General features: G+C 63.1%; 3 protein-coding genes across 6 annotated transcripts; 1 reads left to right on the forward strand and 2 right to left on the reverse strand.

Moving 5' to 3' along the window:
- Window positions 1-23: 23 nt before the first annotated feature.
- Window positions 24-5,677, forward strand: Anapc11 (anaphase promoting complex subunit 11). Its single transcript, XM_048365207.1, has 3 exons — window positions 24-202; window positions 568-687; window positions 5,492-5,677. Exons 2-3 carry the CDS (start codon window positions 579-581, stop codon window positions 5,635-5,637), a joined length of 255 nt encoding a protein of 84 aa, XP_048221164.1. The 5' UTR covers window positions 24-202; window positions 568-578; the 3' UTR covers window positions 5,638-5,677.
- A 2,043-nt stretch (window positions 5,678-7,720) lies between these two features.
- Window positions 7,721-20,758, reverse strand: Pcyt2 (phosphate cytidylyltransferase 2, ethanolamine). Of its 3 annotated transcripts, XM_048365201.1 has the most exons (15): window positions 20,744-20,758; window positions 13,663-13,778; window positions 11,893-11,981; window positions 11,362-11,523; window positions 11,010-11,076; window positions 10,638-10,722; window positions 10,510-10,554; window positions 10,267-10,320; window positions 9,932-10,070; window positions 9,562-9,644; window positions 9,365-9,442; window positions 9,154-9,219; window positions 9,007-9,072; window positions 8,798-8,920; window positions 7,721-8,668 (listed from the first exon to the last, which is right to left on the reverse strand). In XM_048365201.1, the coding sequence occupies exons 2-15, from the start codon at window positions 13,749-13,751 to the stop codon at window positions 8,618-8,620; spliced, it is 1,197 nt and encodes a 398-aa protein (XP_048221158.1). In that variant the 5' UTR covers window positions 13,752-13,778; window positions 20,744-20,758; the 3' UTR covers window positions 7,721-8,617. The 3 variants fall into 3 exon arrangements, with proteins under 3 accessions (XP_048221158.1, XP_048221157.1, XP_048221159.1); XM_048365200.1 differs by lacking the exon at window positions 20,744-20,758 and having other exon boundaries at window positions 7,721-8,629; window positions 8,832-8,920; XM_048365202.1 differs by lacking the exons at window positions 10,267-10,320; window positions 20,744-20,758 and having other exon boundaries at window positions 7,721-8,629; window positions 8,832-8,920.
- Sirt7 (sirtuin 7) lies at window positions 14,208-21,476 on the reverse strand. 2 transcript variants are annotated; one of them, XM_048365203.1, is made up of 10 exons: window positions 21,372-21,476; window positions 21,152-21,289; window positions 20,931-21,035; window positions 18,596-18,666; window positions 18,380-18,452; window positions 17,105-17,203; window positions 16,797-17,033; window positions 16,614-16,694; window positions 16,055-16,161; window positions 14,208-14,790 (listed from the first exon to the last, which is right to left on the reverse strand). In XM_048365203.1, the coding sequence occupies exons 1-10, from the start codon at window positions 21,465-21,467 to the stop codon at window positions 14,592-14,594; spliced, it is 1,206 nt and encodes a 401-aa protein (XP_048221160.1). In that variant the 5' UTR covers window positions 21,468-21,476; the 3' UTR covers window positions 14,208-14,591. The 2 variants fall into 2 exon arrangements, with proteins under 2 accessions (XP_048221160.1, XP_048221161.1); XM_048365204.1 differs by lacking the exon at window positions 21,152-21,289.
- Between the last annotated feature and the right edge of the window lie 82 nt (window positions 21,477-21,558).

Here is a 21,558-nt window from a genome sequence, read left to right on the forward strand (position 1 = left end):
CTCGCCCGGGGCCAGCGCCCACCCTTCGTCCGGTCCGTTCCGGCGTCCGGCTCGGCTCCGGGGGCTCCGGCAGCGTCCGCTCCTCGCGGCGGCGGTCTGGGCCGGGGCGCGGGCGGCGGCGGGCCTGGTTCTGCCTTCCTGAGGCCGGAGGCTCCGAGATCTTCGCGCCCCAGCATCGGAAGCCCGCGCGGCCTTCCCCGGTGTAGGTCTCCGCCCCGCCCCTGGACCCGGGACGCGGGCCGGGAGCGCGCCGTGCCCCGCGGGGCCCCTTCCCGGGCGACACCTTTCCGCGGGGCCCCTTCCCGGGCGGCCCCTCCCCGCGGGGCCCCTTCCCGGGCGGCCCCTTCCCGGGCAGCCCCTTCCCGCGGGGCCCCTTCCCGCGGGGCCCCTTCCCGGGCGGCCCCTTCCCGCGGGGCCCCTTCCCGGGCGGCCCCTTCCCGCGGGGCCCCTTCCCGGGCGGCCCCTTCCCGGGCATTCCTGCGGGCGGGCCCCTCCCGGGCGTGGGGCGCCGCCCCCGGACCCGAGGCCTTGGCTGCAGCCGGCCTGTCCTCCCTTGTCCTCCCGCAGGCCCCGCCGCCATGAAGGTGAAGATTAAGTGTTGGAACGGCGTGGCCACTTGGTTGTGGGTGGCCAATGACGAGAACTGCGGCATCTGCAGGATGGCGTTCAACGGCTGCTGTCCGGACTGTGAGTGACCTCTGTCCTGCTCCCCGAGGGCCCGGGGGCCTGGGGGGCCCCAGCCAGCCTGGTCCACTCTCGGGAGGCCGAGGCAGGCGGGTGGCGAGTTCAAGGTCAGGCTGGGAATGTGGCCTAGCGGTAGAGTGCTCACCACCTCGTGTACATGAAGCCCTGGGTTCCATTCCCCAGCACCACATATATAGAAAAGCCCAGAAGTGGCGCTGTGGCTCAGGTGGCAGAGTGCTAGCCTTGAGCAGGAAGAAGCCAGGGACAGTGCTCAGGCCCTGAGTCCAAGGCCCAGGACTGGCAAAAAAAAAAAAAAAAAAAAAAACCACACACACAGAAGTGGAGCTCTGGCTTAACTGGTAGAGTGCTAGCTTGGAGCAGTTAAGAAGCCCAGGGGCAGTGCCTAGGTCCTGAGTTCATGCCCCAGGACTAGCACAGAAAGGAAAGACCCAGGTGCAGTACACTAAAAAACAAAGAATACCACGATATTGTCACGTTTGCTGCATTTTTGTGCTTAAGTGTTTTAAGGTAAACTCTGGATATGATCTGTCTATAAACTATGAGCACACTTTCAGCCATGTGTCAAATCAGTCACTGGGAGCATCTGGCACATGACTCATTCCTAGTTCTTGTTCTACCAGCTGTCTCCAGGTTTTTTTTTGTGTGTGTATGTATGTATGTGTGTGTGTGTGTGTGTGTCGGTTTGGGGGCTTGAACTCAGGGCCTGGGAACTGTCCTTGAGCTTCGTTTGCCTGAGGATAGCACTCTACCACTTGTATCTCCAGTTGTTTTTTGGTTTTGTCTTTCTTGAACCATTGGATAGTTTGAGTCAGGCTCAACATTTTGACTTCATCTTTCAGCTCCTTTAAAGTCCCTCCTTTTTACTGTTTTTCTTGTATTTGTGTGTATGTTCATACTTTGGTGTTTTTTTTTTTTTTTGGTGCTGGTTCTGGGGCTTGAACTTTGGGCTTTGTCATTGCCCCCCCCCCCCTTTTTTTTTCCTTGTCAGTGGTGTGGCTTGAACTCAGGGCCTGGAAGCTATCCCTGAGCCTCGTTGTTCTCAAGGCTAGTGCTCTACCACTTACTTGAGCCACAGCATCACACCCAGTTTTTGAGTGGCTAATTGAAGAGTCTCACTGTGACTTTCCTGCCCTGGCTGGCTTTGAATCATGACCCTCAGATCTCAGCCTTCTGAGTAGCTAGGATTACAGGTGTGAGCCACCAGCACCTGGCTTCCTGAGCTTTTTTGCTGAGGGTTAGCTCTCTACCACTTGAGCCACAGCTCCAAATCTGGCTTTTTGCTGGTTAATTGGTAAAGATTTTCACACTTTCCTGCCTGGCTGGTTTCAAACAACAACCTTCAGATCTCAGTCTCTGGAGTAGATAGGGGCAAGCTACCAGTGCCTGGCTTTTTTTGTGTGTGGGGGGGACACTTTCACTGTGTAGCCCAGCCTGGCTGTTACTTGAATCCTGAGATTATAGGCATGTGCTTAAATTTTACACTTCCTGGGCTGAAAAGAAATCGTATTGCCCAGGCATTAATCCATCCAATGCAATGAAACGGGTGGGGAATGTGTGGTAGAAAATCTTTGATTGGTTTAAGGTGTGGCTTAAATGCCAGAGCATTTGCTAAGGAAGCACAATGGACCCTAGTGTTACCCAAAAAGAAAGAAAATGGCTACAGGTGTTTGCTCATATGTAGGATGCGTGACTAGCAAGCAAACTGCAATACTACCACAAAAGAGAAAAAGAAAAAGGAATTTCATTGCGCTTGGTGCGAATGTCTCACCCCATAACCTCAGCTATTGAGGAGGCTGAGATCTGAGGGTCACAGCTTGAAGTGTGGTGCAGGCGGGAAAGTCCGTGAGACGCCACTTAGCCACCAAAAAGTCAGAATTGGAGCTGCGGCGCTAGTAGAACTCAAACCTTGAGTAAAAATCTTCAAGTACCATGGCCAGGTCCTTAAGTTCCAGCCTTAGGACACACCCACAGGGATACACACAAAAGAATATTGGTTGACTTTGCTTGATTAGGTTTTGCCTATAGTATATGAGGTTAGTGACCAGTCCAGGTCTAGTAAAATCTCTTTTAACGTTTTATTTATTTTTTTGCCAGTCCTGGGGCTTAAACTCAGGGCCAGAACACTGTCCCTGGCTTCTTCCTGCTCAAGGCTAGCACTCTGCCACCTGAGCCACAGCACCACTTCTGGCCGTTCTCCATATATGTGGTGCTGGGGAATCGAACCGAGAGCTTCCTGTGTAGGAGGCAAGCACTCTTGCCACTAGGCCATATTCCCAGCCCGACTTTTTCTGTTTATATGGTGCTGAGGAATCGAACCCAGGGCTTCATGCATGCTAGGCAAGCACTCTGCCACTAAGCCACAGTCCCAGCCCTATTTAATCCCTTTTAAACCACTTTTAAAGCCTGGTGCCAGGGGCTCATATCTGTAATCAAATCAGCACTCAACTCCCAAGAGAGTTTTAGCTCTAATTAACCAGCAAAAAGTCTGCATGGAGGTATAGCACAAATCAAATGGTAGCTTGAACTAAAAAGCTAAGCAAGTGTGTAAGGCCCTGAGTTCAAGCCCAAATAACAGTATACACACATATACACAACAAAGGTACTAATGGATGCTGAAAAAAAAAAATGAAAGCAGCCAGGCGCCCGTGGTTTACAAATCCTAGCTACTCAGGAGGCTGAGATCTGAGGATCACGGTTTGAAGCCATCCTGACAGGAAAGTCCATGAGACTCTTATCTCCAGTAAGCTACTCAGAAAAAGCCAAAAGTGGAGCTGTGGCTCAAGTGCTAACCTTGAGCACCAACAGGCTCGGGTACAGTGCCCAGGCCCTGTGTTCAAGCCCCAAGAACTCTTAAGCATGCCACAAAGATAGGGCACCCGTGGCTCAATCCTGTAATCCTAGCTACTCAGGCTGAGATCTGAGGATCAAAGTTCTAGTCAGCCTGGGAAGTAAAGTCTATGAGACTCCTAACTCTAGTAGAGCACTGGCCTTGTAAAATTCTCAGGGACATAGCCGAGGCCCTGCGTTCAAAGCCTAGGATTGGCACCAAACAAAAAGAAAAAAAGAAACATCTTTTTTGTTGGGGGGGGGTCAGTCCTGGGACTTGAACTCCGGGTCTAGGCACTGTCCCTAAGCTTTCTTTTGCTTACGGCCAGCACTGTACCCCTAGGCCACATTCCCAGCCCCTCTCCAAGGTTGTACAGCAACTCCCGTTCCTGGCGTCCCCGGCCAGGCGTGGGCACCGTCTGGTGGCCCCCATGTGGCCTGGATCATGTCCGGTGGCTTGTGACTCAGTCATCAAAAAAAAAACATCTGGAGTTTGGGCAGTGCGCTCAGGTTTCCTGAAAATGGTGCCTGTTGGGTGTGGCGCTAGAGGCTGAGCGCCGGAGCTCCCAGTCATTTCCAGCGCCGCGCAGGACGGAAGGGCCGCAGCGTGGGGTGTGCTCAGGTGGGGACAGGGACTGCAGACCCAGCTTAGTCTTTGCATTTGTTGGTTAAGTCAGAGTGGGCCTTTTTTATTACTATTATTTTGTGCTTGCCTTGGGGCTTGAACTCGGGGCCTGGGCAGTGTCCCTGAGCTGCTTTTGCTCAAGGCTTGCCCTTGACCGGCCACAGTTTTACTTCCGGCTTCTTCTGAATGGTTTATGGGAGAGAAGAGTCACCGACTTCTGTCCTTGGGCTGGCTTTAACCAGGATCCTCAGGCCCCAGGCTCCTGAGTAGCTAGAACTGAAGGCTGGAGCCACCAGCGCCCGGCTACAGCGAGCCATTTTGAATAAGTGCAGTGTTTGACGGGTCTAATGTACTTTCTGGGCAGGTTAAGGAGCCCCAGATCTTTTAATCGCTAAATTCAACCCACGGGAAACCCAGAGTTGTTAAGTGTGTAAGAAGTCCGTTCCCAGGGGGCGCTTGGGTGAAAGGGTCCTGTTACTGCTGTTACTTGTAAAATGGCCTTATGAAGACGCTAGCACCTGCTTGGGTGTGGCATGCTCCGCGCCTCCAGGCAGGGACGCACCTCTCCCCTGGGTGGGCCGTCCCGGTGCCCCTTGCCAGAGGCCGCCCAGCTCCAGCTCGGAGAGGAAGGTGTCTCGGGGAGCTGGCGCCCCAGGACAGGCCGGTGGGAGGCAGCGAGATGTCCCCTTCTGCTGCCGTCGGCCTCAGACCCAGAGGGGCTTTGTTCTGCGGCGGGCGCCCTGGGGGGCTTGGACGGGAGGGCCTGTGGCGTCTCTTGATCAGGACTGGCGCCTCGTGTGCGAGGAGGCGTTGTTCTCAGGCCGGCAGGGCAGGTTGGGTGCCTGTGCCCGGTGCCCCTCTTAGGGTGCAGGTGAGAGGTGGGAGGTGTGGGGGGCCGATCTCACCCCCACCCCGCTCTGGTCCACTTTACCCTTGTTAGTGTCCAGGTCAGGCGGTGGGCAGGACAGGCCTGGGCCTTTCCCCTTGTGCCTCCAGGGCGGCTGAGCTTCCCTCTAAGGGGGAGGGGGGTTCTCAAGATGCCCTGGGGGTGCTGAGCTTCCCTCTAAGGGGGGGGTTCTCTGGGGGTGCTGAGCTTCCCTGGTGGAGGGGTGTTCTCTGGAGGTGCCCCGGGGGTGCTGAGCTTCCCTCTGGAGGGGGGGGTTCTCTGGAGGTGCCCCGGGGGTGCTGAGCTTCCCTCTGGAGGGGGGGGGTTCTCTGGAGGTGCCCCGGGGGTGCTGAGCTTCCCTGGTGGGGGGGTTCTCTGGAGGTGCCCCGGGGGTGGTCGCGCCTGGACGGGCGCCGCCCTCCGCTAACGCTGCCCGTCCCGGCCCGCAGGCAAGGTGCCGGGAGACGACTGCCCGCTGGTGTGGGGCCAGTGCTCGCACTGCTTCCACATGCACTGCATCCTCAAGTGGCTCAACGCGCAGCAGGTGCAGCAGCACTGCCCCATGTGCCGCCAGGAGTGGAAGTTCAAGGAGTGACGCCCGCCGCGCGGCCCCGCCCCTTCCCTCCCAGCGGCCCCGCCCCTCCCGGCCCCGCCCCTTCCCCGCGGCCCCGCCCCCCGCCTCCTTCGTGGCTTTGTCTTCACCACGGAGCTGACATTTTTATTCCGTAAAGTGCAACTCATTAAAGTGCCCGAGCCCGCGGACGCCTCCGGGCGCCGGCTTTCCCCGCGTGTCCGGGGAAGGGTGTTGGGCTATGAAGACCCACGAGCAGTGATCATCAAAGACTCTCGGCCCGGTGGAGGGCCGGGGATCCCCGAACCTTCCCCCGGCCGCGCTGGCCCTGGCCCTCGGGCTGCGCGGGGCGGACGAGGGAGGCCTAGACGGCTCCCGGGGCCGCCGGTCTGTGGTCAGCCTCTGGCCGTCCCCTGGGGCGCCCCGCCCCCCCCCCCGTCCGCCCGGTGCCTCCGGCCCCCCCCCCCCGTGCTTGCTGAGTGCAGAGGAGGCTCCAGGTGCCCCCGCAGGCGAGCCGGGGCCCGGGCCCTGTCCTGCCTGCGCCTGCGCGTGCGGAGGTGAGCGGAGGGGCCGGGCCGGGCCTGTCCTCCCTGCGCGTGCGCGTGCGGAGGTGAGCCGAGGGGCCGGGCCGGGCCTGTCCTGCCTGCGCGTGCGCGTGCGCGTGCGGAGGGCCCGGGCCCTGTCCTGCCTGCGCCTGCGTGTGCGGAGGTGAGCGGAGGGGCCGGGCCGGGCCTGTCCTCCCTGCGCGTGCGCGTGCGGAGGTGAGCCGAGGGGCCGGGCCGGGCCGGGCCTGTCCTCCCTGCGCCTGCGCCTGCGCGTGCGGAGGTGAGCCGAGGGGCCGGGCCGGGCCTGTCCTCCCTGCGCCTGGGATCCGACCCGGCCAGTAGCGGCCACGCCCTCGTCCTCTGCAGGGACCCGGGGACGCGGCCCCCGCCGCCTGCTGATCACCACTGGGGACTCGTGGGCAGGGCAGCCAGGCCCTCCGGGGGAGACGCGTCTGCGCCCCAGGGCGCGGCGGGGCCCCCGGACCCCGGCAGCCTGGGGAGCGTGCGCGGCACCGGCGTGGCGAGGGCGGCCCTGGGCCCGGTGCGTGCGGTGGGGGCCCCCATCGGTCCACTCCCGGCCCCCCGCGCCCGAACAAAAGGCAAAGGAATAAAGCAGCACGGGGGCCTCCAGTGACGGGGCGGGGGCCGGGCCTGCTTGGTTCTGGAGGATGCCCTCACCTCCCTCGCCACGCGTGGAGAGCGCCCCCCCCCCCCCGTGCCCAGCGCAGGTCCGCGTCCTGCCCATCGGCGGGCACCCCACGCCTGCAGGGTTCCCAGGCCCCTCCTTACCTTGCAGCCCTTCCTGGGGCGCTTCCCGGGGCTCTGCCTGGGTCTGCCCACCCCCAGCACCCGCCATCCCCACTGCCTCCAGCTAGAGCCCTGCTTTCCTCCTTCCACGATGCCGGTACTGCCCCTTAGCTTTGCTGCTCAAAGGGGGGGTGGGGAGAGAGGGAGGTAAAGGTCTCCTGGGCTGTCCTGCCCAGGCTGGCTTCGAACCATGATCCTCAGGACCACAGCCCCCTGGTGGACAGGATTTATGTACAGGAGGGTGTGAGCTAACAGCACCCAGCTCTACTACCTTACCCTTCTTTTGGTGCCAGTCCCCTGGCTTGAACTCAAGGATCAGCCAAAAAAAAAGGGGGTGGGGGGCTGGGAACATGGCTTAGTGGTAGAGTGCTTGCCTAGCATGCATGAGGCCCTGGGTTCACTTCTTAGTACCACATAAATAAAAATTAATTTAAAAACAAGCAATGAAGAGGAAGAACAGGGGATGGTGGCTCTTGCCTATAACCCTATCTACTCAGGAGGCTGAAATCTCATCATGGTCCAAAGTCAGCCTGGGGGCTGGGAATATGGCCTAGTGGCAAGAGCGCTTGCTTCCTACACATGAAGCTCTCGGTTCGATTCCCCAGCACCACATATATGGAAAACGGCCAGAAGGGGCGCTGTGGCTCAGGTGGCAGAGTGCTAGCCTTGAGCGGGAAGAAGCCAGGGACGGTGCTCAGGCCCTGAGTCCAAGCCCAGGACTGGCAACAACAAAACAAAACAAAGTCAGCCTGGGCAACAGAAGTTTGGTAGAGTTTATCCTCCAAATAACCATCAAAAAGCCAAGCTAGAAGCCTAGCTCAAGTGGTAGAGTGCCAACAACAGAAGCTCAAGGCCCTGAGTTCAAGCCTTAGTACCACCAAGGAAGAAAACAAACCAGCACACCCCCTGCCGCTGCCCCCACGTCCGTGACTCCGCAGCTGAGTGCTTAGGCGGAGCGCTGGAAAGACAACTTCGGGAGTGCAGGGAAGGCGCTAGGGCCGGCCTGGGCCTCAGCCCCAGGCAACCCCGCCCTCCCCCCCAAGTCCCTTGTGCGCGGGCCCCGCAGGCCAGCGTCCTGGTCTTGCACAGAGCTGGGGGCTCACACAGCACGTCCCCTCGAGCTTTATTCAGTGGCACCGGGGCCTTTGGCCGGCCACTGAGGCACAAAGCTGAGACCGGGAAGTCTGGTGGAAGGGAGGCCGGGGGGAAGTGCTGGGGCACGCCCCGGCAGAGGGCGCCCCCGGAGCAGCCCGGCCTGTGCCCCCTCCCCCCGGCTGGGCGGGCAGGACAGGGGTGGGGTTCACCGTGGGGGGTGGCAGGGGAGCCCAGTGGGCAGCAGGGGCCCTGTGCGGGCCCCGCCCGCCGGCCACGCCCAGGCGCTGTGCGGGGAGAGGGCTGGGCCCGCGGAAGCGGGCGCCCTCCACGCCGGCCGCCCGGAGCCAGGCCAGGGAGAGGGCGGCGCTGCCACCTGCTGTGGCGCCGAGTGCGCCAGACACGCGCCAGGACGGAGGGCCCGGCGGGCGGGCCCGGAGCCGGGCACGCGCGGCCAGTCCTCCACCGGCTAGTCGCTCTCCCCCGCGGGCTGCGCCTCCTGCTGCCTCCTGGCCTCCAGGAAGGCCAGCTCCTTGGCCTCTTTCTTTTGGTTTCGCGCCTCATACTCTAACCTGGGGGACCGGGCTGTGGTCAGCGCTGGGCCGGGGGGCGGGGTGGGGGAGGGGAGGAGGAGGCCCCTGCTCTTGGGGGACGGGGCTGTGGCCAGCGCTGGGCCGGGGTGGGGGAGGGGAGGAGGAGGCCCCTGCTCTTGGGGGACGGGGCTGTGGCCAGCGCTGGGCCGGGGCCACGCGGGGGGGGGGGGGGGGGCGGCACCTGTTCTTGATGATCCTCTGCACAATGAGGTCTGTGGTGAGGTCGCTGCCGCTGTCCATCTGCCGGAAGATGCCTCTTCTCTTGGGCTCCTGGAGGCTCGAGGGGAGGGGGAGTGAGGCCGAGGGCGGCGGTGCCCAGCTCTTCTGCCCCGGAGGCGCCCAGCAGACCCACCCACCTGGTAGGGGTCGGAGCCGTCCCTGTCAGGCACCACCTCTGTCTTGCCGTGGCACACCAGGTCCACCTGGGGAGGGAGCGGGGTCAGGGCGGCGGGGAGGGCCAGCCCGCCCCTCCCGGCAGCTCCCTCCGCAGCTGGGCTCCTCACCTTGAAGTGACCCAGGAGCTCCGCCGTGACCGAGTACGGGGCCCCGATCACCACTTCCGACACGTACTGTGGAGACGCGGCACGCAGAGGGCTCAGCGGCCCCGGGTGCCCCGCAGGAGGCGGCGTGGCCCCGGGGGTGCCCAGGGGTGTGCCCGCCCCGCTCTCACACACACACACACACACACACACACACACACACGCCCCCGCTCACCCGGCAGGCCAGCACGCTCAGGGTCCGCTCGTGCAGGTTCATGATGGGGTAGTTCTTGCCTTTGTAGCGGTTCACTTCCTGGGGGGGGCGGGGGAGAGGAGGTCAGTTCAGCTGGAATGCCCAGGTGAGCAGGGGCCCCCCCCCTCCCGCCCCCCCAGGAGGGGCTCCCAGGACGGACGGGGCGCGGGGGCGGAGACCTGGTCAAAGTGCAGGCCGGCGATGACGTAGGGCCTGTCTGCCAGGCGGTGCACTTTCTCCAGGAAGTCCACGTGCCCGATGTCTGCGTCGAGTTAAGAAGCAGTCGAGGCAGGCGGGAGCGGCGGCCGTGCCGTGCTCTTACCCCGGGAGGATTTGAACTCTCGGGCTAGGCCGTGTGGGGTTAGGGCAGCGCCCACAAGGCCCTGGGAGGGGATGGGCGGTGCGAAGAAAAGCAAAACAAGGGAGACCGGCAATGGCTGCCAAGTCCGGGCTCCCGCCTCCCCCGGGGCTTGCGCCCACCAGCGCGAGGCCGGCCCGGTCCCAGGGCGGCCGTGGCGTGGGCGGGGACTGGAAGCGCGAGGAGGATACGGAACAGGTCAAAGGCGCCAGCAACATAGATGACCGTCTCCCCTGGCTGGGGCTCCTTCCCAGAGGCAAACTGGATGATCTTCTGGGACGTCTGTAGAAACTGGGACACCCCTGTCCAGGGGTTCCGCCCCCCCGGGCACTGTCAGCCGAGAGAGGGGGCAGGTCAGGGCGGGGGCCTCTCCAGTGCGTCTCTGTCCCCCACGCGCCTGGGGAGCAGGCCGGGCCTTCCATGCGGCCGGTGGTGCGGGCCGGCGCCTGGGGGGCGGGGGCGCGGGGCCAGCGGCCAGCCACAGCCCTCTGGCGGCCCCAGCACCCTGAGGCCACCATCTGGTCACCTGGAAGGAGACTTCTGAGGGAAGCGTGTCCCCGGCAGGTGACGGGAGAGGGGGCCAGGCCGCCTGGTCGAGGCCACCGCCGCACGCGCAGGCCCTGCCAAGCCTCCAGGACGTGGCCACAGGGACCGGCCGTCTCCTGCCTGCCCCCCCCCAGCATCACCGGCTGGCCCAGCCCGCCCGGGAGAGGCCGGCGGCAGGGGAAGGAGCCTGCGCAGCTCCGCGCAGCAGCGGGGCCGCACCCACCTTGCCAAAACTGTCTGCATACGCCCGGTACTCGGAGGACATCTCCTGCACACAAGGGCACGGGGCTCAGGGGGTGGGGGGGCGGGGGGGCTCCCCCCGGGCCGCGCCCCGCGCCCGCCCGCGCTCACCTGGCTGCTGTGGTGGGCCTTGGTCACCAGCAGCATGCGGCCCACCAGGTCTGTGGTGGACACGCCCTGCGTGCGCTTGCACTCTCTGCGGGCAGAGGGGGGCCGGGCACGGTCAGGCACAGCAGCTGGGCTCCCACCCTGCCGTCCCCTCACCCCAAGGGCTCCGCCGAGGGGATTCGGGACGCGGCCTCCACGCGGGACACGAGCCACGGCCACCCCTTTACACCGCAGCCCCGCACACAGCCAGCTCCCGGGCCACACGACCACGCTCGCCAGCTGCCTCCGGCGCCGCTTTGAGGCCCGGGGCTCCGTGCCACGTGGAGCCCCTCCCCACCGCGTCCAGACCCGGCGGACAGCGGCCGCCGGACTCACCGGTACCGCCCGGCCTGCTTCACTTCCTCATAGGTGTCTCGGCCGTCCACGGTCAGTGTGATGTCGTCTGGGGGCGGCACGCACGCACGCGCAAAGCAACAACAGCAGAGGGCCTTACTTTCTAAACCCGGGGCCTTTCCACCCGGCGCAGGCCGCTCTCGGCCTCCCGCCTCTGCCCTCTGAGTGCTAAGCCCGCAGGTGGGGCCCACCACGCCTGCCTCCTCGTGGGGCTCCAAACCCGTCTAGACCCCAGCTTCCCCTAGGGCTTAGTGTCGGCGCCCCCCTTTCTGGGGAACCCAGCGCTTCTTAGACCTCCCCCCCGGCAGCCCCGCTCCCCACCCTGCTCACTCACTGCCGTGGACACAGAAGTCACAGTCGTGCTTGTCCAGCGTCTCCAGCGTGGTGACGTAGGGCGCAGCCGGCACCACCTCGTCCACCCACTTGATGGCCTGCACCATCTTGTATCTCTCCTCCTGCGTGAACACTGGGGGCCCCTTGTGCTTGGCAATCTCCTCTGGAGCCAGAGAAAAAGACAGGGACGAGACAAGTGACCTCCAGCGTCTCCTTAGGAGCCCTCTCCACACACTGGGGGGGAGGGGGGGTTCACACATGGAGTCTGGGCCTCAGCCACTGCTGTCGCATACTAGCTCAGGTGCTAAGGGCCTGTGCTGGGTAGCGATGGCCCTTTATCCAGCAGGGTGTTCGATCTTTAGGCCCCAGGTGGCAGGTCAGGGGCCAGAGGTATGGGCGGGCACTGCCGTGGCTCTGCCCCCCACCCCCCCGGCTTGCTCTCCAGTGTGGGGCGTCCTCAGCTGGACACACGCTCCCATGCACAGATGCACTCTGGGAGGAGGCCCCGGTGGGGTAGTGGCCCACGCCTTACCATCAGTGTGCACACCCACGATGAGGTAGTCGCCCATGGCCCGGGCCTGGCGCAGCTGGTTGGAGTGGCCGTAATGAACCATGTCATAGCTGTGAGGACAGACAGCAGTTGGGCCCCATACTGAGGAGGGTAGGGACAAGAAGGTCCTGAAGGGGGTGCGGGGGGGGGGGGGGCTACAGATTTTCTCCTCCAAGGACTCCTTAGAGAAGGCTGAGAAACCGCTAGTGGAAATTGTTCTGAATCTGCACCTGGGTCCACAGAGGGGAGTGGGTACCTGGCTTCACACGCCCTGTCCCAGGACCTGGGGCTAGGGACAGGATCTGGTCAATGCCAGGATAACAAGGGTGGAGCCTGCAGGAACAAGACGGGCAAAGATCTGGGGGTTGGCAAACCCTGGGACAAACATGGCCACTGTTTGCTGGATTACCTTTCCCAAGCCTGGTCTCCTTCCCCGCCTTCCCAAGTGAAAACGGATGCCGGCAAGTCATTGCAAGTTTTACAAGACATTACTTCTGGGCTGTGGCCGGATTCTGTACTATCCTAAGTGGGCAGTGCTTTGGGCCAACACAAAACAACAAGTAAAACCAAAGAACAAGGGCTTGGGAGTCACTGGCTTGAAAATCCTCATTCCTTCCCTGAAGCCTGGTTGAGCTCTCCGGGTGAACAGTGGCCTCGGTCATGGTTCCACGGCTTTTACAGACCACAAATCCCAATCTCGTTATGAGTGAGCTTTCAAGCCCCAGGCACCCCAGCCCACAGCAGCACAATGAGGCCAGGGTGCTCCGGCCTAGGCTGGGAGCTGCCTGTGTAGGCCTGGGTGCTCCGGCCTAGGCTGGGAGCTGCCTGTGTAGGCCTGGGTGCTCCGGCCTAGGCTGGGAGCTGCCGGTGTAGGCCTGGGTGCTCCGGCCGAGTCTCCTCCCTCCCCCACCACAGCGCAGGGGCCTCCAGCAGAGGAACGGGGTGGTCAAAAGACTCAGGCCCCAAAGCCCGGCCAGCCTATGTGCCCACTGGACAGGCTTGGCCCGAGGCTGGGTGGGGAGAGCACCACCAGGAGGGTGCGTCCAGCCTCGGGGGCCGGCTGGGGCGCCCGGGCTAGGTCTAAGGTCAGAGTCCACTGACTGGAAGCAGGAGCCACACTCCTCCCCGAAGAGACTCTGGGTGCAAAACAGGGCGACTTCCTGACTTTCGGGAACCTTGGCGCTGGCCAGGTAGACCTTCTTCCCCACTTTTTTTTCTTTTTGTCGGTGGTGGGGCTTGAACTCGGGGCCTGGGCGCAGTCCCCGGGCTCCTCGGCTCCAGGCTGGCGGTCTGCCACTGGAGCCACGGCGCCCTCTCCGGCTCTCCGGTGGCTCACAGGAGATGAGAGTCGGCCTCACGGGGACCCGCGATGCTCGGGCTGCGGGCGAGGGCCGCCCCATCCCGTGACGGGCCGCGAGGGCTCGGGAGGCGGCCAGTTATCCGGAAGGTCAGCCTTCCCCCTCCGTGGCGCGGTGTCCGCTCCGATCTCGGCTCGGCCCCCGCCTCCGCCGGCCCCGGGCCCGCAGCTCGCGGGCCCCGTCCGGGCTTCCGGGGGAGGCCCGCGGGCTGCACCGGCGCTGCGCGCTGCGCTCCCCCGTCCCCGCGGCCCGGAGCCGCCGCCGGGCGCCCCGAGTCCCCGGCCGCGGCCCTCGGGGGAGGCCCCCGCCGATCCCGCCGCCGGAGCCCGACCGAGCCTCCGGGCCGGCCAACGGCCGGCGACCCGGGACAGCGCCGGACGCGGCGCGCACTCACCAGCCGTCGCACCACACCCTCACGGGGCGCCGGCCCGGCGGGCCCGGCGGCTCCGAGGCGCCCGCCGCCCCGAGCCCGTTCCGGATCATGGCCCCGCAGCACCGACGCCGCCCGGCGCTCGGGGACTCGGCGCGCCTCCGTCCGGCCCCGCCCCGCGCGCCGTCACGCGGGCCTCGCCCGCCCCGCGCAGCCCGGGGCGCGCGCCGCCCTCCCAGAGCCCCGCCCCCTCCGCCCGACCACGTGAGCCCCTCCGCCCCGCCCGCCGCGCAGCCCGGGGCGCGCGCCGCCCTCCCAGAGCCCCGCCCCCTCCGCCCGACCACGTGAGCCCCTCCGCCCCGCCCCCCGCGCAGCCCGGGGCGCGCGCCGCCCTCCCAGAGCCCCGCCCCCTCCGCCCTCCCACGTGAGCCCCTCCGCCCCGCCCCCCGCGCAGCCCCTGGCGCGCGCCGCCGGCCAGGCCCCGCCCCCTCCCCTCGGGGGTGGGGCGCGCGCCGGGCTCCGCCCGCCCGCCAGGCCCGGGCCCCGGCAGGCACACCAGCGGACACGGAGACAGTGCAGAGGTGTTTATTAAAGGCTCGGAACCGCCCCTTGGCCGCATACGCCACACAGAAATACGCTTCTATAAAGTTCACACCTTTAGTAAGAAATAGTAGAAATAGGGGGGCCCTGAGACTAGAGTGGGGGGTGAGGTCCGGCTGCCACCTCTCCGAATGGGGACGGATGGGAGGGAGGTGTCCTTGCTGGTCAAGCCCTGAGTGCGGCCACCGCAGCTGTGCCACGGGCCTTCCCACAAGGACCAATGGCTACAAAGGTCACCGTGAAAGGTCACCCTCAAGAGTGCCCCGGGGGCAGCCTGGCCTTCAGGGTGACGGTGGCTCCCGGTCAGTTCCCGCCACCTGCAAAGTGCCAACTGTTCTTCCTTCACCTCCGGCTTATGTTGCTTTCTTCCTTTTTGCACGTTTAGCACAGCCCCTGCCAAACCAGCCCCCCAGAATAGGAGCTGAGCTGTGGGGGGCTCCTCGATCCCCGGAGGGGGCCTCTTCTCTGCTTCTGCACAGCGATTTCCGACTGTGGCTGCCTTCTTCACCAGCACGCAGAGGGGTCGCCAGGGAGAAAATGGGATCCTGCCACCTACCAAAAGGGAAGGCTGCATCAGGCAGGTCTGAGAGGCGCATTCCCACCCACCCTGGCTCCAGGAAAGCTGTCTGAGGTCGCCTGGCTCTCAGCCCCTCCCCTCCCTGTCTCGGGGTGGCTGGTTTGGTCAGTCTAGCTGCATCGTCATAAAGCTACAGAAGAGCTGCGGGAGATACTCTCCCTGCGGGGCAACACGAGGGCCAGCGCCCAACCCAGCCGGCCCCTCCAGAACTCCACATCTCATCCACCATGAGTGGGCTCTGCATACACCAGGGCTGCGCAAGGAAGCCCATGGGCGCCTTCGGCTCCAGGGACAAGTCACTAGCAACGCTGGGGCCCATCCTTCACTAGCATGGCGTGGGCAGGCAGACCGGACCCTCTCCCTCTTCCCAGACAGCGTGACGGGGACAGGAGGGAAAGCCAGCTGACTAGGGACGTGTGGCCTACAGACTACATCGTGAAGAAGTTATGTGTTTGATTGAGATGCAGAACCACATATCATAAACGCAAGATACAGAGAAGCACTGATAAAGAAAATGAGCTAAGTTAATGTGGAAAAAAAAATACAGGACACGATAGGCCCACGTCACAAAACACCACAAACATAACATACAAGAATTGCCAGGCCCAGAGGTGAAGGGATCCTTAATTTCTTGAACCCTTTGATTAAAAGAAGTTACTGATTTCCCCTATAAGACCCTGAAAATTCACAGAGAAAGAAAGTGTAAACTTTTAACTCAATACATGCACCATATCTAAATTATCACAAATTCTGTATTAAAGCAGTTTCTTTAAGCTTCCCCCAAATATGCCAACTCCCCAAACCAAAGGCAGAGGCTGGAGGCATGGCTCAGTGGTAGAGATCCAGCTTTGCAAGCACAAGGCCTTCAGTTCAAACCCCAGTACCACCAAAAAAAAAAAAAAAAAAAAGAAAGAAAGAGAATAAAATCACACACACACAGAACCCACAGACACTAAGATTCCGTCTGGCTAGAGCTGCAGTCCATCCCTGAAGGTCCCTCTGCCCCCATGTCCGTCTCGAGAGGTCAACAGGGAAAGAGTAAAAGCACACTGGGCAGCACAGCCACGCAGACGTGTGTGCACACATCGCCTCGGCCAGATCCTCTGGAGGCCGCCACACTTCCGTCAGCCTTCAGAAGGTAGCTGCAAGGACGCGGGGCCTCCCGCACGCTCGGCTCCTGGCAGACAGACGGGGCCACCACACGGAGGGCAGACGTGGAGCGACGGGGCCGCCACTCACCTGCTGTACCCGGGGATCTCCAGGCCCAGCTCCTCCATGAGCAGCTGCATTACGTCATCACACTTCCCATGAAGCTTCAGGGCAGCCCAGTCATCCTTCGGGGTCCACTGGATGGAGGAGAGGCCAGGGAAGGTACGTTCCTACCCCTTCTGGCTGGCCTGTCCGCCTGGCCCCTGCAGGTTGGGCCACTGATTTCCAGGCACCCACCCAGGCTTGTACTAGAACTTTTTCTTCCAGTGCTGGGCCTCGAACTTAGGGCCTGGGTGCTGTCCCTGAGCCTCCTTGCACGCAAGGTTAATGCGCTACCACCTGAGCCGCAACACCATTTCCAGCTTATTCTGGGTAGTTTATTGGCTATCGGTCTCACAGACTTTCCTGCCCGGGCTGGCTTTGAACCGCAATCCTCAGATCTCAGTCCCCTGAGTAGCTAGGATGACAGGCGTGAGCCACCCGTGCCCGGCTTGTACTAGATCTTTCGGCTGCAGACACGTGACCCATCGCCTGGGTCTCCTGATGTAAAGCCGAGGTCTGAGGCCACGGCCCTGTGTGCCCGACCTACCTGCAGGTTCACAATGTAGAGCTTGGGCCGCCGGCTGGGGGGCTTGGTCATGCACCAGAGGCGGGGGTACTTCTTCAGCACCTGGGGAGGCAGGCAGACAGAGCAGCCCGTGAGGAGAGGCTGCCGCCGCCGGGACGGGCTTGGGCAGGCAGGGGTGTGAGCGCACGCGATGTCCCACCGCACCTTCAGGCTGGACCCTAAGCACAGGATCGTGTCTGCTTTGCTGGCAGCCTCAGTGGCGGCCTCCCAGTTCAGAGGCTGCCCCAGCGTCCCCCTCTCCCCGAAGTGCACAATGGTGTCCCGGAGCGGAGTCCCACACTTGTGGCAGGCGCGGCCGGTCTGGTGCCGGTGGAGGGCGGTGCGCTCGGTGACGTCGAACGTGCGCACGTACTCCCTGTTGGGGCTGCAGGAGGTGCAGACCTGGGGACGAGAGGCACGGTGAGTGGGGCCCCGCGAGCCCTCGGGCCCTGCGTCCCCGCGAGACTGCTCACTTCGATGTACATGTTCCCGTGCAGCTCTGAGATGGCCGTGCGGGGCAGGCCGCTCCGGAGGTGCAGCCCATCGCAGTTCTGAGACACCACGTGCTGCACCTGGAGGGCGGAACACGGCACAGTCAGGGGGGGCGGGCTCCCGCCGTGCCAAAGCCACTCTGCGTCCGGCCCGAGTGCCCAGGGCCAGGAGCAACTTCCAGCCCAAAGCACGCACACGGAGACCCATCTGGGAGCTGGTGGCTCGTGCCTGTGATCCCGGCTAATCAGAAGGCTAAGATCTGAGGAACATGGTTCAAAGTTAGTTAGGAGGGGAGGGGAGGGAAGGGGGAGAAATAAGGTCCACCCCCAGGAGGGCTCCATGCAGACGCCCCACCTGTTTAAGTCTGCACCCAGTGCCTGAGTCACCCAGGTCACGGGCGCACCTGGAGGCCGCTACCTCCCCTTCTCTGAGGTCACAGCCAATCCACCCGGCCAGGTCTCCTGCCCTTCCCTATAGAATCTGGCTCAACATGAGTCCCTGGCTCTCTTTTTCTCTCTTACTCTCTTTTGTTCCCTTTCTCTCTTCTCTCTCTTGCTCTTTCTCTTTTCTTCCTTCCCCTTTGTCTCCCCACACCTCCATCTTGTGCATGTGGGCTGGCAGTTTGCTGTCCCCTCAGTAAACTCCTTTCTGCCTGAACCATGTGGTGGGTTTCCTTTCTGGTGAACCTTACAGGGAAGGAGGGAGGGAGGGAGGGAGGGAGGGAGGGAGGGAGGGAAGGAAGGAGAAAAGGGAGGGAGAGCAAATGAATGAAGATGGGGGGTGGGGAGATGCCACACTCTCCTTTACAAGCACTGATACACCTGGAGCAGCCGGGAAGGCGAGTGTGGAAGGCGAGCGTCTCTGCAGGGCTCTCACGTGAGCCCACGGCAGCGGAATGGTTCCGAGTCCGCCTGAGCACCTGCTTGGACATGGCTGTTCTGGCCCGGTGCACATCTTCTTGGGTGGCTGTTGCTGGTCTCCCGGGCCAGGCAGATCTAGCCATTCCCTACCTGGGTGAAGGTCCTCAGCTGAGGTTCCTAGGGGTCCTCCTAAGCTACCAGGGTTTCCGTGGCCCCTGGGCGCGCCAAGGGGAGCTGAAGGGGCTGGCAGAGACTGGGCCCACAGCGTACAGTTCAGGGCAGGCCCTTAAGCACAGCCTGACAGGGGTGAGTAGTCCCATTAGGGGGTGTTCTCCAGAGCCCACTGGGCACGTGCGGCTTCCCTCGTGGGGACAGAGGCAGCGCGAGGGCTCTTACCAGCTTCTGCTCGTGTAAGCGGGCGATGCTCATGTGCGTGAGGGTAGGCTCGGCTTCACTCAGGTCAGCAGCACTGCCAGACAAAGGGGAAGCGGAGGTGAGGCGCGGAGGGGAGGCCGGCCGGGCGAGGGGAGGAGGAGGGGAGGCGAGGGGAGAGGAAGGAGGCCGGGGCGCTGTGCAGCTCCACCACGTGGGAAGCCCGCGGGAGCCACGCACCTCACGCGCCTCCCTTTCTGAAGCAGCGTCCACACTCCATTAGGACCGCGGTAATCTGGGATGGAGGCCGCCTACAGAGTCAGATACACAGTGAGCCGTGAGAAGGTGCTGCCATAGGTGCTGACAGAGTTCCCCCAATGGGAACACACCCATCCCTTCCCCAGCTGACCTGCCCACTGCGGGTGGAATGTGCTCCAGCCGGGCTCCTTCCCTCTTCCTAGACTTCCCCTTCCCGCCTGGCCCAAAGCCTCCTCCAAAGGACCCAGCGCCCTGCCCCACCCGGCCTCACAGTGACTCTTAAGAGAGGAAGCTCAGGTAGCAAGGTTGTCTCTCGGAGCCTGTGGCTCACGCCTGCAGTCCTAGCTGCTCAGGAGGCTGAGATCTGAGGATCACAGTTCAAAGCCAGCCTGGGCAGGAAAGTCCCTAAGACTCTTATCTCCAATGAACCACCGGAAAACCTGAAGTGGCATTGTGGCTCAAAGTGGTAGAGCGCTAGCCTGGAGCAAAAAAGCTCAGGGGCAGACAGTACCCAGGCCCCAAGTTCAAGCCCTACAAACAAAAAACAAAAAAAGGACTAGAAATGTGGCTTGGTGGTAGAGTGCTTGCCTACCACTCAAGAAGCCCTGGGTTCAATTCCTCAGTACCACACAAACAGAAAAAGCTGGAAATGGCACTGTGGCTCAAGTGGTAGAGTGCTAGCCTTGAGCAAAAGAAGCCAGGGACAGTGCTCAGGCCCTGAGTCCAAGGCCAGTCTTGGGGGAAAAAAAACACACACCCTGATTTTAATGTGTGTATGTGGAGGGAGGGACCCCAAATGTTCATGCTCCAGGTTTTCATGAGTCAAGAGAAGACTTGGTTGCTCAGGAGACTGAAGTCTGAGGATCACAGTTCAAGGCAAGCACTCTTGCCACTAGCCCATATTCCCAGCCCAGGATCACAGTTCAAAGCCAGCACAGAGAGAAAAATCTATGAGATGCTTATCTCCAAATACCCACTGAAGGTTGGAAGTGGAGCTGGGGCTCAAGTGGCCCTGCACAATAAGCTAAGGGACAGCTCTCAGGTCCTCAGTTCAAGCCCCCAGTACCAGCACAAAACAAACAGCAGCAAAAGCACCTTACTTGATCCTGCCAGTAGATGTCTGCTGCTATTAGAGTGCCTCACACGCCCACCTTCCGGTGTACACGTTACCCCTTCCATACACAAACTCAGCAAGCTGTGGCTATTTCTGAAAAGGCCACCTGGCAGACATCTTATGCTTGACTGTTGTGATCAAAGGGGTTTTTTTGCTGGGTTGTTTTTTTCTTGGGGGGGGGGTGGTGGTTGTGGAGCTTGAACTCTAGGCCTAGGTGCTGCTGCTTTTTTTTTTTTTAAACAGTCTGCCATTTGAGCCACAGTGCCACTTCCAGTTTTGTAGTGGATAATTGGACATAAGAGTCTCATGGACTTTCCTGCCTGGACTGGCTTTGAACCTCGATTCTCAGATCTCAGCCTCTTGAGTAGGTAGGATTGCAGGCCTGGGCCACGGGCACCTGGCCCAAAGGGTTTCTTGAGGGCAGAAATCATCTAATGTTCACTTCCAGTGGATCTACCTTCCCAATACTCTGACTAACCTGAGACTTCACACATCATATGTCAGCCAGTGTCCAAATTAATCATGTCCCATAGCCCACAACAGCTAGATTCTCGGTGACACTTCTCACTTTTCAAAGTTTTTGGTGCCAGTCCTTGGTTTAAACACAGGGCCTGGACACTGTCCTTGAGCCGCCCCCCCCCCCCCAGGCTAGCACTCTACCACTTGAGCTACAGGGAGCACTTCTGGCTTTCTGGTGATTAAGGATAAGCGTCTCATGGACGTTCCTGCCCGGGCTGGCTTTGAGACTGGATCCTCCGATCTCAGCCTCCCGAGAAGCCGGGATGACAGGAGTGAGCCACCAGCCCCTAGCTGCTCAGTGACACTTCCCCAAGCCCAAGGCAGTGCCATTTTCCTCTTGGCCGAGTGTACGTTGATGCTCGCTGCCTGGCTTTGTAGGTGCCTTTCCTCCCACAAGGAGTGGGAGGGCGGGTGACAGTGCGCAGCCCGGCGGGCCGAGGGCCCGAACGGCGGCCAGCCGCGCGCCGCCGCGCCATTCCCGTCACGGTCCGGTCCTGACTCCGGCGGACCGAGCACCGACCCCACGGGTCCTCGCCGTCGTCGCCCCCCGGAGGGCCCACCCCGTACTGCCCTCCCCGCCCCCGTCCGGGCGGACGGGACCCCGCTGGGGCGTGCCCTCGGGCCCGGGCCCGTCTCCCAGGAGAGGGCGCCCGTCGCCCGGCCGGGCCCCGCCGCGCCCCCTACCGTGCTGATGCCCGCGCCGGTGTAGACCACCAGAAACTTGGCGTTGCGGACGGCGCCGGCCAGCTCCCGGACCTTCCTCCGCAGCTCCTCGGGGTCGTCGCACACCTGCCGGGAGCGGGGGGGGGGAGGTGGTCACGGCCGGTCCTCCGCTCACCGCCGCCCGCCCGCCCCGCGCCCGCCCGCCGCCCGCCGCCCGCCCGCCCGCCGCCCGCGGAACTCGCCTCCTCCAGCCGCCGCTTGAGGCCCTCCCGGCGCCGGCGCCGGCCCTGCAGCTCCGTCACCAGGTCCGCGCTCTCGGCCAGCAGCCGGCCCTCCTCGGCGCTGCGCTCGGCCGCCGCCTTGCGAAGGATGCGCGACACCTGCGGGCGGGCGGGCGGGCGGCGGTGAGCGGCGCGGCGCGGGGCGGGCGCGGGGCGCGGGGCGGGCGGGCGCGGGGCCTACCTGGCGGAGGCGCTCCCGCTGCTGCTCCTCCCGCAGCCTCCGCACCCGCTCCGCCGCCTTGCGCTCCGAGCGGCTCAGCCCGCCGCCCGCGGCCATCGCCGTCCCGACCGCGCTTCCGGCTTCCGCTTCCGCCTCGCCGGCGGCCGCGCGGGCGCATGCGCGGCCCGCTCCGCCCCGCTCCGCTCCG

The sequence above is a fragment of the Perognathus longimembris genome, chromosome 17 (genome assembly GCF_023159225.1).
Source record: "Perognathus longimembris pacificus isolate PPM17 chromosome 17, ASM2315922v1, whole genome shotgun sequence".
Classification (NCBI taxonomy): Eukaryota; Metazoa; Chordata; class Mammalia; order Rodentia; family Heteromyidae; genus Perognathus; species Perognathus longimembris.